The 13,001-nt window shown below is 36.4% G+C and overlaps 1 protein-coding gene across 1 annotated transcript in view; it reads right to left on the bottom strand.

Moving 5' to 3' along the window:
* Nucleotides 1-2,238: 2,238 nt before the first annotated feature.
* SLC26A4 (solute carrier family 26 member 4) overlaps nt 2,239-13,001 on the bottom strand; it is a 60,554-nt gene continuing 49,791 nt past the window's right edge. Inside the window, exons 17-20 of the mRNA XM_019959564.2 lie at nt 11,941-11,995; nt 8,438-8,586; nt 6,242-6,325; nt 2,239-4,429 (exon numbers count right to left, since the gene is read on the bottom strand). Coding sequence (XP_019815123.1) covers nt 4,406-4,429; nt 6,242-6,325; nt 8,438-8,586; nt 11,941-11,995 — 312 coding nt within the window. The 3' untranslated portion in view covers nt 2,239-4,405. The remainder of the gene's footprint in view (nt 4,430-6,241; nt 6,326-8,437; nt 8,587-11,940; nt 11,996-13,001) is intronic.

The raw sequence follows: 13,001 nt of genomic DNA, 5'->3' as shown, positions 1-13,001 counted from the left end.
ACAGTGGAATGTGCTGTACTGTGCTTAATCTCTCAGTCATGCCCAACTCTTTGCGACCCCATGGACTGTAGTCCACCAGGCTCCTCTGTCCACGGGGATTCTCCAGGCAAGAATACTGGAGAGGGTTGCCATGCCCTCCTCCAGGGGATCTTCCCAACTCAGGGATGGAACCCAGGTCCCTTGCATTGCCGGCAGATTCTTTACCATCTGAGCCATCAGGGAATCCCAGACGAATACCATTTAACAATGAGAATTAATGAAGATTGTTATCTACAATAACATGGATGAATCTTATATTTGTAATATTGAGTGCAAGAAGACAGACACAAAAGAGAAAGGGAAACAATCTTATGATTTTGATAGAAATCTTTCCATTTTGATTCCATTTATATTAAATTCAAAGAGCAAGTGTTAGAAGTCAGGACAGTAATTATCTATTGAGGCAATTACTGGGAGAGAGCATGAGAGGGCATCTGGGGAGCTGGCTATTTCCTGCTCCTTGATCTGGGTGCTGGCTGCACTGGTGTGCTTATTTTGTGAAAATTCATGCAGTACACTAGGCTTTGCATCATTTTGATGTGTATTCATACCAGAAAGAAAAGTTTGCTTAAAATAATGAAAATCATTGCACAGAACAAGCTGGAAATATTTGGGTAAGAATTATAAGATTGAACTGAGATATTTATGTGACATTGTTTATTGCATCAATAAGTCTTTTACAAAAATAAATTACACCCAAAACAAACGGAAGTAGAGCTATGAAGAATACATCAAAATGATGACTGATAAGAATACTGAACCACTGCACAGCACAAGAAACCAGTGACAAAATATACTTGCAAATTATATGATCCACTGGATTATTATTAAAAATACATAAAAAAGTCATACAACTCAATATCAAAAAAACAAACAACCCAATCAAAAAAAAAAAAAAAATGGGCAGAAGGGCTTCTCTGATGGTCCAGAGGTTATGAATCTGTCTGCAGTTACAGGGCAAATAGGTTTGATCCCTGGTCCAGGAAGATCCCACATGCCATAGGGCAACTAAGCCCGTGGGCCACAGCTACTGAGCCCACGCATCACAATGACTGAAGCCCACATGCCTTAGAGCCTGTGCTCTGCAACAAGAGAAGTCACCACAGTGAGAAGTCTGTGCACCACAGCTGAAGAGTAGCCCCACTCGCCGCAACTAGAGAAAGCCCCTGTACAGCAATAAAGACACATTGCAGCCAGAAATAAAGGAGGAAAGGAAGGAAGAAAGAGAGTGAAAGGAAAGAAACTGGGGCCTAAAAGGTAAATTTTTTTTTTCATGTGTAGAAGACCCAAATAGACATTTTGTCTAATGAAAACATACAGATGATCAATAGACACATGGAAAGATGCTCAGCATCGTTAATATCATCAGAGAAATGCAAATCAAAACTACAGTGAGATATCACCTCATACTTGTCAGAATGACTATCATGAAAAAGACCACAAATAACAAATGTTGGTGAGGATGTGGGAAAAAGAGAACATTTTTACACTGCTGGTTGGAATGTAGATAAGTGCAGCCACTGTAGAAAGCATTATGGAGACTCCTCCAAAAATTAAAATTAGAACTACTATATGACCCAGAAATTCCACTGCTGGGTATTTATCTGAAGAAAATGAAAATACTAATTCGAAAAGAACGTGCACCTCAATGTTCACAGGAGCATTATCTGTAATAACCAACATGTAGAAGCAACCTAAGTGTCCAAGAATAGATAAAGAAGACATGAGATATATATATATATATAAAATGGAATATTAAAAAAATGAAAAAATGCCACTGGAGCAACATGGATAGACCTGTTAGGTATTGTGCTTAGTGAAATAAAGTCAAAGACAAAAACTGCATGTTATCACCTATATGTGGAATCTAAAAAATAAAGCAAACAAATGAATATAATGAAATAGAAGCAGAGTCACAGATAAAGACAAAAAATTAGGGGTTACCAGTGGGGAGAGTAGCAAGGTAGGCAAGATAGCAGTGGGGACTTCTGAGGTAAAAACTACTGTGTATAAAATATATAAGCTTCAAAGGTATATTGCACAGCACAGGAAATATAGCCAATATTTTATAATTTTAAATGGAGTATATTCTATAAAAATTTTGAACCAGTTTATGATACACCCAAAACTAATATAATATTGTAAGTCAACTATATCACAATTAAAAAAAAAGTACTGGCACACTTAAAATTTAGCATTTTTATTATATTTAATAGTTTCGTTCAGAAGGGACACATCAGAGTAGTTTAAAAGGTAACATTATTTTTCATAAAAAATATGTGCAAATATTTCCATATGTACATGATTTGACTTTTTCACTTGTTGAAATTCATATACAATAGTAGAATCTTATCCTATAGGTTAAAAACATAACAAAAACTTTACTTTCAAGTAAAATTTCTACTGAAAATATAGAATTAAAATTATGTTTACTATTCACAAGATGCATTAAGAGACAAAATTACTAGAGTGAGCTTGGGAAACAAGTCAAATAGACTGTGGTCTTATATAGCCACAAATGGACCCAAGATGTTAAAAAACTCTAGCCTTTAAAATATAACTTTGGTATTTCCTTTGACTTAAAAAAAAAAAAAAACAGAGCAGTGCATATTTCCTCTATTGAACAGAGGTATTCATCCATTTTCTGCAAGACTATTACATTCAGTCTTTAGAGCTATGACTTGTTGCCATTATAGAAAAGTATTACTGTAAAAATGAGATAACATTACAATCCTGGTTATGTTTCTCACCTCAACTAGGTGAGAAATCTGTTCCCTATCAATTAAAGACAGAAAACTCATGAGCATCAAAGACTATTGTAGCATCACAGGCCACTATAATTCACTGAAATTCTAACATGTAGTGGGGGTAGAAGGAAGAGAAGGATGCTTTTTAGTTAGCCAATTTGATCTGATCACTAATGACATTTCTTCAGAAGTAGATACAGACCTTATTTCTGATTATATTTAAGAAGAAAACCAGAGATAAGATACGCTGCCTTTGGATAGCCAAACGCCTTTAGGAACTCCACACATATGTGCCAGAGATACAATACCATTCTCAGTCAAGTTAAGACATTATCTCAATTGAAAACCTGAGTATTTTTCTCTAGAAATGAAGTACAACTTCATTCAGTCCAGTGTGAAATTCATGCAACCAGTCCACAGGACCAAAGCCAATATATTATACACAATGCCTAGAAATATTTGGCCCTCAGAAAAGGTTAAGTAAAAATGTTTTGGCTTAACATATGGATTTTTAAAAACATATATTTTCAATGTATATATTCCAAACCAACTTTTTTCCTTTGATACTGAGCTCATTTAGAATGCTTTATCTTCATATCCATACACATAAGCAGTTCACTTTTTAGATTTTTTGAAAGGTGTTTAGAATTTAGTTAAAGATCACTTCACATACTTGCTAACATTTTAACAAAAAATATAAACTTGTTTTAGTCACCATGGTCTTATGAACATATTAAAATTGATTTTTGTTCAAAATAACACAATTTTTCTGTTAGATTTTAAATAGACCATACTTAAATATACTGTACACAATGCTCATTTCTATAAACTAGGGTAAATTAAAACTGCATTTTTCAACTAAAGATAGTGTATCATATATTTTTACTGGATCTTATTTGTGAGCTTTGCTTTTTATATCAAAAAATGATATCAATAAACCACAATAATCTTATCACGTCACTTCTCTGAGTCAATTCTATAGCTTTTAAATGAACATTTCCTTTATTCTAGTTACATATCTGGTCACATATAGTAATACCTCATTAACCAAATTTGTATTTTTAAAACTTTTTGGATGCATTTACCAAAAGGGATTTCTAAAGACCTTTACTGATAAGTACACTAATAATTCTATTTCGGCCTTTACTCACTGTGACATTACACTGTGATCAGAGCAGCTCATAGGTATCAAGGTCAATCAGAAATAGATTTACAGGATAATCGTTCCTGACTCACCTGCCCACAGAGACTGTTGGGTGATCCTTACCCCAGCTGTACAGAAGTACACATGTACCCACATGCACACTCCTAGCAAATCTGTTGTAGGAGTAGCAGCATGGTTCCCTCAGATCCTGCAAACTGCTAAACCCTCTTTGACCATGTTGCACATTTTAGAAGTAAAATACTCATTTTATAAATAAAGCCTAGAAACAATCTTTGTGCTTCTCTTTCAGTGGTTAAGAGGTTAAAAAAAAAATTTTTTTTTAAGTCTACTGGAAAAAGAATGAGTGTTTCAAGTTCAAAGAAAATAGTCAATGCAGAAAATATTTGCATAGAATTACATGGTGGGGAAATTCTGCCACGCAGTCTTTGCTTAGAGTGACCTCCTGAGCTCAATTTCAGGAAGCAAGTCTTCGAATAGCCTGTGGAAGCAAGGGGGAAACAGTGTTGATGCAACAGAATTCTCCTTAAGTCTACCTAATCTTTTTTGCAAATATGTCTTCGTAGCGTTGGTTGCTTCCATTTACTCAGGTGTATACCACCACAATGAAAGTAGGGTAAAAACTTAATTTTGTACCTCATCATATGCTAATTGGATGTAGTTTAAAAGCAATCATTACTATTTCTTGAGCACTTACTATGTACAAGACTGTTTTATTCCTTTACATGTATCCATTAATAGTCAAAACTCTGTAACGTTATTATTTCTATCTTACATGAAGAAACTAAAATGAGGTCAGGATAAGTAAATTGTCGCAGGCTACTCAGATGGTTAGTTGCAGAATCAAGGCCAGCACTCAAGTCTGTTGGTCTAAAGTTCAGCCCCTTAAAACCACTCTGCTTTACAGTTTCCTTATCTACAGGAGCCCTACCTGAATGATGCTTTTATGTGGCGTCAAAAATACTTCTATAGTGTGGCAACTTCTTAAGTTCCAATTGTGATATATGAGTTCTCATTCAACTAACTTGTCCTTATAGCCTTAATCATAAACAGTAAGCTGGAAGGACTTCACAGCTTCATAATAACATTCCTGGGCTCATTAAGCTGATGGGCTAAAATGCAGAACCCCTGATTTTCACTCTACTTGGTGATTTCTTCCCTAAAAATCTTCTCTGCCTGTAATCTAGCAGAAAATACATAGTTCTGCATTAAGGTCAAAACCAATTCTATAACTGTAAATGAGGCGCCCACCTAGACCATGGTTCATGTGAAAATGCTCAAGTCTTTAGTGGACCCCTGCTCAATAGGACAAAAAATTTGATGTAGCTGTTATGAAAATAAACCCATTCTTAAGTCACAGTAATGTAAATATCTTGATGAGACCAAGGGACATCATAGTTGACCCTGTCTGGGATTTTGTATCCCCTTCTTGTTCAGGGAAGAACTAACAAATTTCTTAGCCGTGAGGAACAGTAAAGAAAACAGGAGTCTCATCCAGGGTAGAGTCTGTTATAAACATGAAAGCTACTCTCAAATATTTAAGGACTGTTCAGAGAAGGCAACCAGAATGATCTCAGTCCACTGGATGATTCTTAGAGAAAGGGTGAATCTGGTTTGTAAGCACAGCTGACACCTGGAGACTTCCAGCTGTGTAGCAAACCCCCTTGAAAAGCTACTAGTTGCCAAAGTCTAGAAACATTCACACAAAAGCTGAGACAACATCCTTAGAGATGGGGTAGGAAGGATCTCTGCAGAGCTGAGGATGTGGGGCTACTTGATTTTGAAACATCTTTCAACTGGAATCTGTCTCTTTCTAAAGCCATCATCAGTCAGAGGAAGAGGTTCCTACTCTTCACATACAATTAAGTTGGCCAAAAAGTTCTTTTGGTTTTGTCCCTAAGAGCTGGCAAACTCGAACGAACTTTTTGGCCAACTCATTATTTCTGAGGCTTATGAAACTCCTGGCTTAAAAATTCCCTCCATTCACCTTTCTCCTATCCCACTGGCCTTAGGTCTCTGAAAGAGAAAGTGTGCGTAAGTTTAGTATAAAATCAAGACAAATGTGTTGGCTGCTTCCAGTTGCTGATCACATCTGTAGGCTTGGAGCAAAAGGCACCTCCCCATCCCCTGGTACTTAATGTCTTCAATAGAGAATCCTTGTTTTCCATTTTACCCTCTTGGTATTTTCTTAAAATTATTTTCCCTGGATAGTTTTTATCAAATATTTTTAATACTCCAAGTATTATTCTGTTTAATTCAAATTCTTTTCTTTGAACAAAAATACTGATCATACCTCATCTTGGACATCAAGTTGTTCTTCGATCATTTCTGCTTCCATTAATTCAAGAGGATCTTTACAGTCTTGGATGAGGGTGATCTTGACAAAAGAGAACACAGAAACTATTTATTAGAAGCCTAATAGCATCAACCTACCTGGTTCTTCACTGAAAATGATTTGCAGCTTGGCTGGTGCCTCTCATCTAAAATCTACATACTTCAAAATCCTTTTCAGCTTTCTTGATCTTTCATATTTCCCACTTAGAATTCTCCCTCCACCATTTTTTTCACATTCAAGTGTGAACTGGTATAGTTCATTGTCTAACCTCCTTTGCAACTCTCTTCCCCAACCTCTGAAGTGTACACTTAGCAAGTCATCTGGTCAGCCTAAATGATTCTGCAGTCAATGGTCATTTTCTTTCAATAACCAAGCTAAGAGCACTTAGTAAAGCATTGAGCATCCAGGGAACTCGAAGTGAAGGGCTCCTGACTGACAACAATAAACAATCTCAAGTTGAATTGAATGGGAATTAATTTTATTGGAGATAGAAACCAATATCTATGGACCAAGTAGGTTATTCAGGAAAATTCTGCTTTTTAGCCATAATGTGTAATTTAATCTACACACAAAGGAAACCAGTAACAATCTGGACTTTGTCTTACCCATAAAGCATATTCCCAAAGCAACTCTAAATGTACATTAAGATAAGAGTAACATTTCATTTTAGCTACTTTTAACCTCACAAATAAAAAACTCAATTCTCTTTACACTATCCTGCTTTGTTGTTGTTACCTACGGGGAAAACAATAAGTCAATTTTCAGTTATATTAAAATTTTTTTTCATTTATTTATTTGGGTACTGCTGCTGCTGCTGCTAAGTCGCTTCAGTCATGTCTGACTCTGTGCGACCCCATAGACAGCAGCCCATCAGGCTCCACCATCCCTGGGATTACATTGGGTCTTAATTGTGGCTTGCCAGCTTCTCTCTAGTTGCGGCACAAGGGCTCAGATGCCTCGTGGCATGCAGGAGCTTAGTTCCTCGACCAGGGATCAAACCCATATCCCCTGCATTAGAAGGTGGATTCCCAACCTCTAGACACCTGGGAAGTCCTTAGACATATTAAAAAATATTTGCAGGTTTTCAAAGCTGAGCATCTTGAGTGTAGCACCTTTTTTTTTATTTATTTAAGATCCACATCTTGGTATTTAGAAGTAGTATTTTCTCCAACACCATTAAGTAGAACAATCTTTCTACTAACAATAGGTGAATTGAATAATGTACTATTGTTTTCTAAATTAGTTTCACTTCAAACAGTAACTTTCAATCTACACTAAGAATCTACTTATCCTACTTTTAGAAAAAAAGGAAGCAATTTAAAATATAGTGGACTGTGTTATCAGAATGATTATTATTGTTGTCATTTTTATAGACATTTTAGTTTCCCAAATTCATTGTGAGACAGTCCATGAGAGATGACATTCTTGTATTAAGCAGTAGGCCCAGCCCAATGACGCACATCAGAATCCTCAACTCTCCTGGGTATTTTACAGGAAAAATGATAAAATAAGGAGGCCAGTGGGAAGTCAGAGTCTATCCTGTTTTTCGGAGAATAAACTCTAGGATGATTTGTGGTTTTCAATTTTTTTTCTTCAAAGATCACTTATGACCTAATGAATCCTATTTAAAAACATTGATAGGAAATTTCCTGGCAGTCCAGTAGTTAGGACTCCACACTTCCAATGCAGGGGGCACAGGTTCAATCCCTGGTCAGGGAACTAAGATCTCACAGTCACACGGTGCGGCCAAAGGGAAAAAAAAAACTGATAAGAGTTTACAGACTGCTGAGAATTTAAATTGCATTTACATACAAATCATAGAAGATCCAAGATTTGGTGCCTTTTTTCTTAAAAGTCAGTACAGCTACTGCCTACTTATATTAGTAAACCCCCACATTGTGGAACTAATAATGTACTGGTTTCTACCGGGTGCTTTCCTATAAACTGTCCCATTGAATCTTCATATGTACCCAGCAAGGGGAATGTTTTACTCCCATTTTACTGATGAGAAAACTGAGGCTCTGAAAAGTTAAGCAGGTGGCTTAAAAACTTCACTGGCCTGGGATTCAAATTTAGGTTTGTGGAATTTTCTGCCATTTACAGAAACCATGGTAGTTTAGGAAAGCTACATATGTAGAAAGTTTCAATGTTCACCGTTTCTAAAATGGAATCTTGAACCTCTTGAGATTTCACCTGGTTCTGGAGATGGAGGACAGCATCATGAACAGTCATAAAAAATATGTCCTTCCTGATGTTATTATCATTAAAGAAACCACATTTCTCCAGCTTTTCTATCACATGATCTTCAAAAGAAAAAGATAATGTTTAGTTAGTCTCTAGGAAAAGATATTCTTACAACATCAACCAATGCTAAGTTTTGGAACCTCCTCCTTTGAATCTTTTTTTTTTTTTTTCTCATTTCCAGAATGTGATCCTGCTCTGTCAGTTTCTTTTCCAGTAGCACACGGAATGGTGACACCATAACTGGTTGTGGTATTAATAGATGGTCTTGTTTCCCAGCCATCTCTCTTTTTCCAGGGAACCCATTCTCCTGCTGCTGTGAGTCTGGCTGCTAACAGTTCACAGCTATACCCTTCAATGGAGAACATGCTTTGGCCAATGGGAACTGTCTCGCCTGAAGAAGGCCTAGGAGGTTTCACCCCCTCCCTTGGGTGGCCCGCAGCCACAGCTGGACTGATCTGGAGGTAAAAGGGCCAGCCCCCCACTGCTCTTGCCTCAAGAAAACCATCTGGTGCTCTTCTTGAGATATTCCCCTGTGAAACCAAGCTAAGTAGATTCTGAAGCCATCCCTTTGTCTTCTCCTCCTGCCCTATCCTGCTCCCCTCAGTTCTTGATGAATTTTCCAGTGTACTGCCTTAATAAGTCACTTGCGCTAGAATCCTTATCTCAGGCTCTGCTCCTAGAGAACTCAGTCTAACCACTACTATTCCTATACACCACTTGTACCTCGACAGACACAGATTCGTGCCCTGCAAGTTCCTCTAGTTCTCAGGGATATGAGTCATTTTCCAGCTCTGCTCTCCCGAGGACAGTTTTTTCCCCATTGATCCTCCACTGCTAAGAGGACATAGGTTTCCAGGTGTTACCAGCTCTATGACACAAGTTGGAAGTAATCCTTCTGGATTCAAAAAGACCTTCAGAGTAATTGTTTAATGGGTAGAGTTTCTGTTTGTGGCAATGGTAATTTTGAAAATAGATAGTTGTGGTGATCTTTGGGACACACAGATCTTTTTAAATTAGTGTTTTTGTTTTTTTCCAGATATATACTGAGGAGTGTAATTGTTGGATCCAGTGGTACTTCTATTTTCAGTTTTTTGAGAAACCTCCAAATTGTTTTCCACAGTGGTGGTACCAATTTACATTCCCACCAACAATGTACCAGGGTGCCCTTTTTCTCTACATCCATACCAACATTTTTAACTGTAGACTTTATAATGATAGAAATTCTGACAGGTATAAAATGATATGATTGTTGTTTTGATTTGCATCTCTCTAACAATTAGCACTGTTGAGCATCTTTTCATGTGCCTGTTAGCCATCTATATGTTTTCTTTAGAAAAATGCCTGTTCAGGTCTTCTGCTCATTTTTTTTGATTGGGTTGTTTGGTTTTTTGATATTGAGTTGTATGAGCTATCTGTATTTGTTCCAAATATTTTTAATTGAAGTATAGTTGATTTACGATGTTGTGTTAATTTCTGCTGTACAACAAAGTGATTCAGTTTATATATATATATATATATATATATATATATATATATATATATATATAAAACAGAATATCGAATATAGTTCCCTGTGCTATACAGTAAGCCCTTATTGTTTATCCATTCTATACATACTAGTTTGCATATGCTAACCCCAACTCCAAACCCATTTCTTCCCCACCCCTCATTCCCTTGGCAACCACAAGTCTGTTCTCTATGTCTATAAATCCGTTCTGTTTTGTAGATAGTTTCATTTGTGTCATATTTTAGATTCTGCACAAGTGATATCATATAGTACTTCTCTTTCTATGACTTACTTCAATTAGTAGGATAATCTCTAAGTCCATCCATGTTGCTGCAAACAGCATTATCTCATTCTTTTTATGGCTGCATAGTATTCCATTGTATATATGTATTAATACCACATCTTCTTTAGCCATTCATCTGTTGATGCACATTTAGGTTGCTTCCACGTCTTAGCTATTGTGAACAGTGCTGCACACAGAGCTGCACGTATGTTTTGAATTATAGTTTTGCCCAAGAGTGGGATTGCTGAATCATATGGCAACTCTGTTTTTCATTTCTTGAGGAACCTCCATTCTGTTTTCCATAGTGGTTGTACCAACTTACATTCCCACCAACAGTCTAGGAGCATTCCCTTTTCTCCACAGCCTTTCCAGCATTTGTTCTTTGTGGCTGTCTTTATGTTTTGGATATTAACTCCTTGTCAATCACATAATTTGCAAGTATTTTTTCCCACTCAGAAAGTTGTCTTTTCGTTTTGTTGATGGTTTCCTTTGCTAAGCAAAAACTTTTAGGTTTAATTAGGTCTTGTTTTATTTACAATAGCATGGAAACAATCTAAGTGCCCATCAACAGATGATTAAATTAAAAGATGTGGCATAAATGAAATGGAATATTATTGAGCTATAAAAAAGAATGAAATTCTGCCACTTGCAGTAATGTGGATGGACCTAAGGAATATTACGTTTAGTGAAGTAAGTCAGAGGATGACAAATGCTTTATGATATCACTTATATGTGGAATCTTAAAAAAATACAAATGAATGTGTATGCAAAACAGAAACAGATCCACAGATGTAGAAAACAAACTTATGGGACTTCCCTGGTAGTCCAGTGGTTAGGACTTCACCTTCCAATGCAGGGGGTTTGGGTTCAATTCCTGGTCAGGGAGCTAAGATCCCAAATGCTTCATGGCCAAAAAACCAGAACATAAAACAACCGAAGCAATATTGTAACAAATTAATGAAGACTTTTAAAAATGATCCACATCAAAAAAAAAAAAATGCTTCAAAAGCAAGAAAACAAACTCCTGGTCACCAAAAGGTTGGTACAAGGACAAATTAGGTGTATGAGACTAATTGATACAAACTACTGAGTATAAAATGGATAATCAACAAGGAAATCCTATATAGCACAGGGGATTATAGCTATTATCTTGTAATAACCTGTAATGAATTATAGTCTGAAAAAATACTAAATCACTATGCTACATACCTGGAACTAATATAATATTATAAACCAACTAAAACTTCAATTAAAAAAAAAAACAGAAAATAACAACAGCAACAACAAAAAATGTGCAGTAAATGTAAAATACACACTGGATCTCAAAGATGTAAACAGAAGCAAATGGTGCAAAATATCTCAGTAATAAATGTTATACTGACCAAAAGAAAAAAAAAGGAAAGAAAGCAAGAAAGGGTAGTTGTGATTAATTGCACAACACGGTGAATGTACTTAATGCCACTGAATTAGTTGGATTCTTGACTAAAAGTCTTATATCTCTTTTACCACAATAAAAATAGTTTTTGGAAAAAAAGCCCTTTGGACATTATGTACTCACATTCCAAGGTAGGAGAAAAGGCTTAAAGAAAAGTCTTATAGATAGATACATATATATGCATTTACCTTGAAGGGATGCAAAGTACACATTTACATCAATTCTTTGGAATTCTTTGACAATCTAAAAATTTAAAAAGGAGAATTTGTAACAATGAGTAACTTTACCTGCCTTTAACTCAGTAGCATTCAACTACTTGCTCAGGAGAAACTTTGAACACTTTCATGGTGAATCAGGAGTCTGAAGAAAGTTCATTATTGGAAATTGGAAAACCACCGAAGTTTCAACATACAGTGATGATGCTTAGGATGAAAAGACCATGTCTCAAGAGGTGGCAACATCCAGTGCTCAATAGCCCAGCACTGGATAGCACACAAGAGCTTCATAAATACTTGAGGAAGGAAGGAAAGAAGGGATAATGCAACCTCTGCTGGTTGGAGAGAAGAGTATGAGTTTACGTCTCTGAGTGGAAGAGATATGGCTGTGGATATGCGGCCACCAGACACCAAGTGTAAACACTGGCCTAGAAACCAGGGTCTCTGTATTTGACTGTAGCAGTGTCAGTATAGTGATTGTGCTCTTACACTATAGTTTTGCAAGATGTTACCACTGAAAGAAACTGGGTAAGTGGTACTGAGGATCTCTCTGTATTATTTCTTATAGTTTTATGGGGGTCTACAGTTATCTCAAAATAAAAAGTTGAATTAAAAGAATTAAGACAGAAGACCTATGGACAAAACAAAAGACCCATGGACAATAATCATACAGAGCTTAAATTTTCTGGGGAAAAAAGATCAAGACCTCTATGCAAGTATAGAGTTTGGAGCTTTCAAAATTGTCACTTTAGCATTTGAAAGCAACAAGAAGCCCCAGCTAAGTTAAACCTCAGTTGAGAGTAGTTTGATATTATTACATAAACCTGATTGTCGGTGCCTTGACCCTGCCTGCTTTTCTGCCCAATCCTCTTGATACCTACATGAAGCTTCACTTAAACTTGACACTCCTGGTCAAGTTGACCTCATTAGTCTGTTTTGAGCACTTAATACAATTGTTATTTAAAAGATTATTTAACATTTTCCTTGCCCCCTAGATCGCTTAGTCCCAGGAGGGTAGGAACTATGGCTACTTC

Source organism: Bos indicus, chromosome 4, assembly GCF_029378745.1.
Source record: "Bos indicus isolate NIAB-ARS_2022 breed Sahiwal x Tharparkar chromosome 4, NIAB-ARS_B.indTharparkar_mat_pri_1.0, whole genome shotgun sequence".
Taxonomy (NCBI): Eukaryota; Metazoa; Chordata; class Mammalia; order Artiodactyla; family Bovidae; genus Bos; species Bos indicus.
The sequence above is the reverse complement of the archived record's forward strand: the minus strand, read 5'-3'. Positions and strand labels throughout refer to the sequence as shown.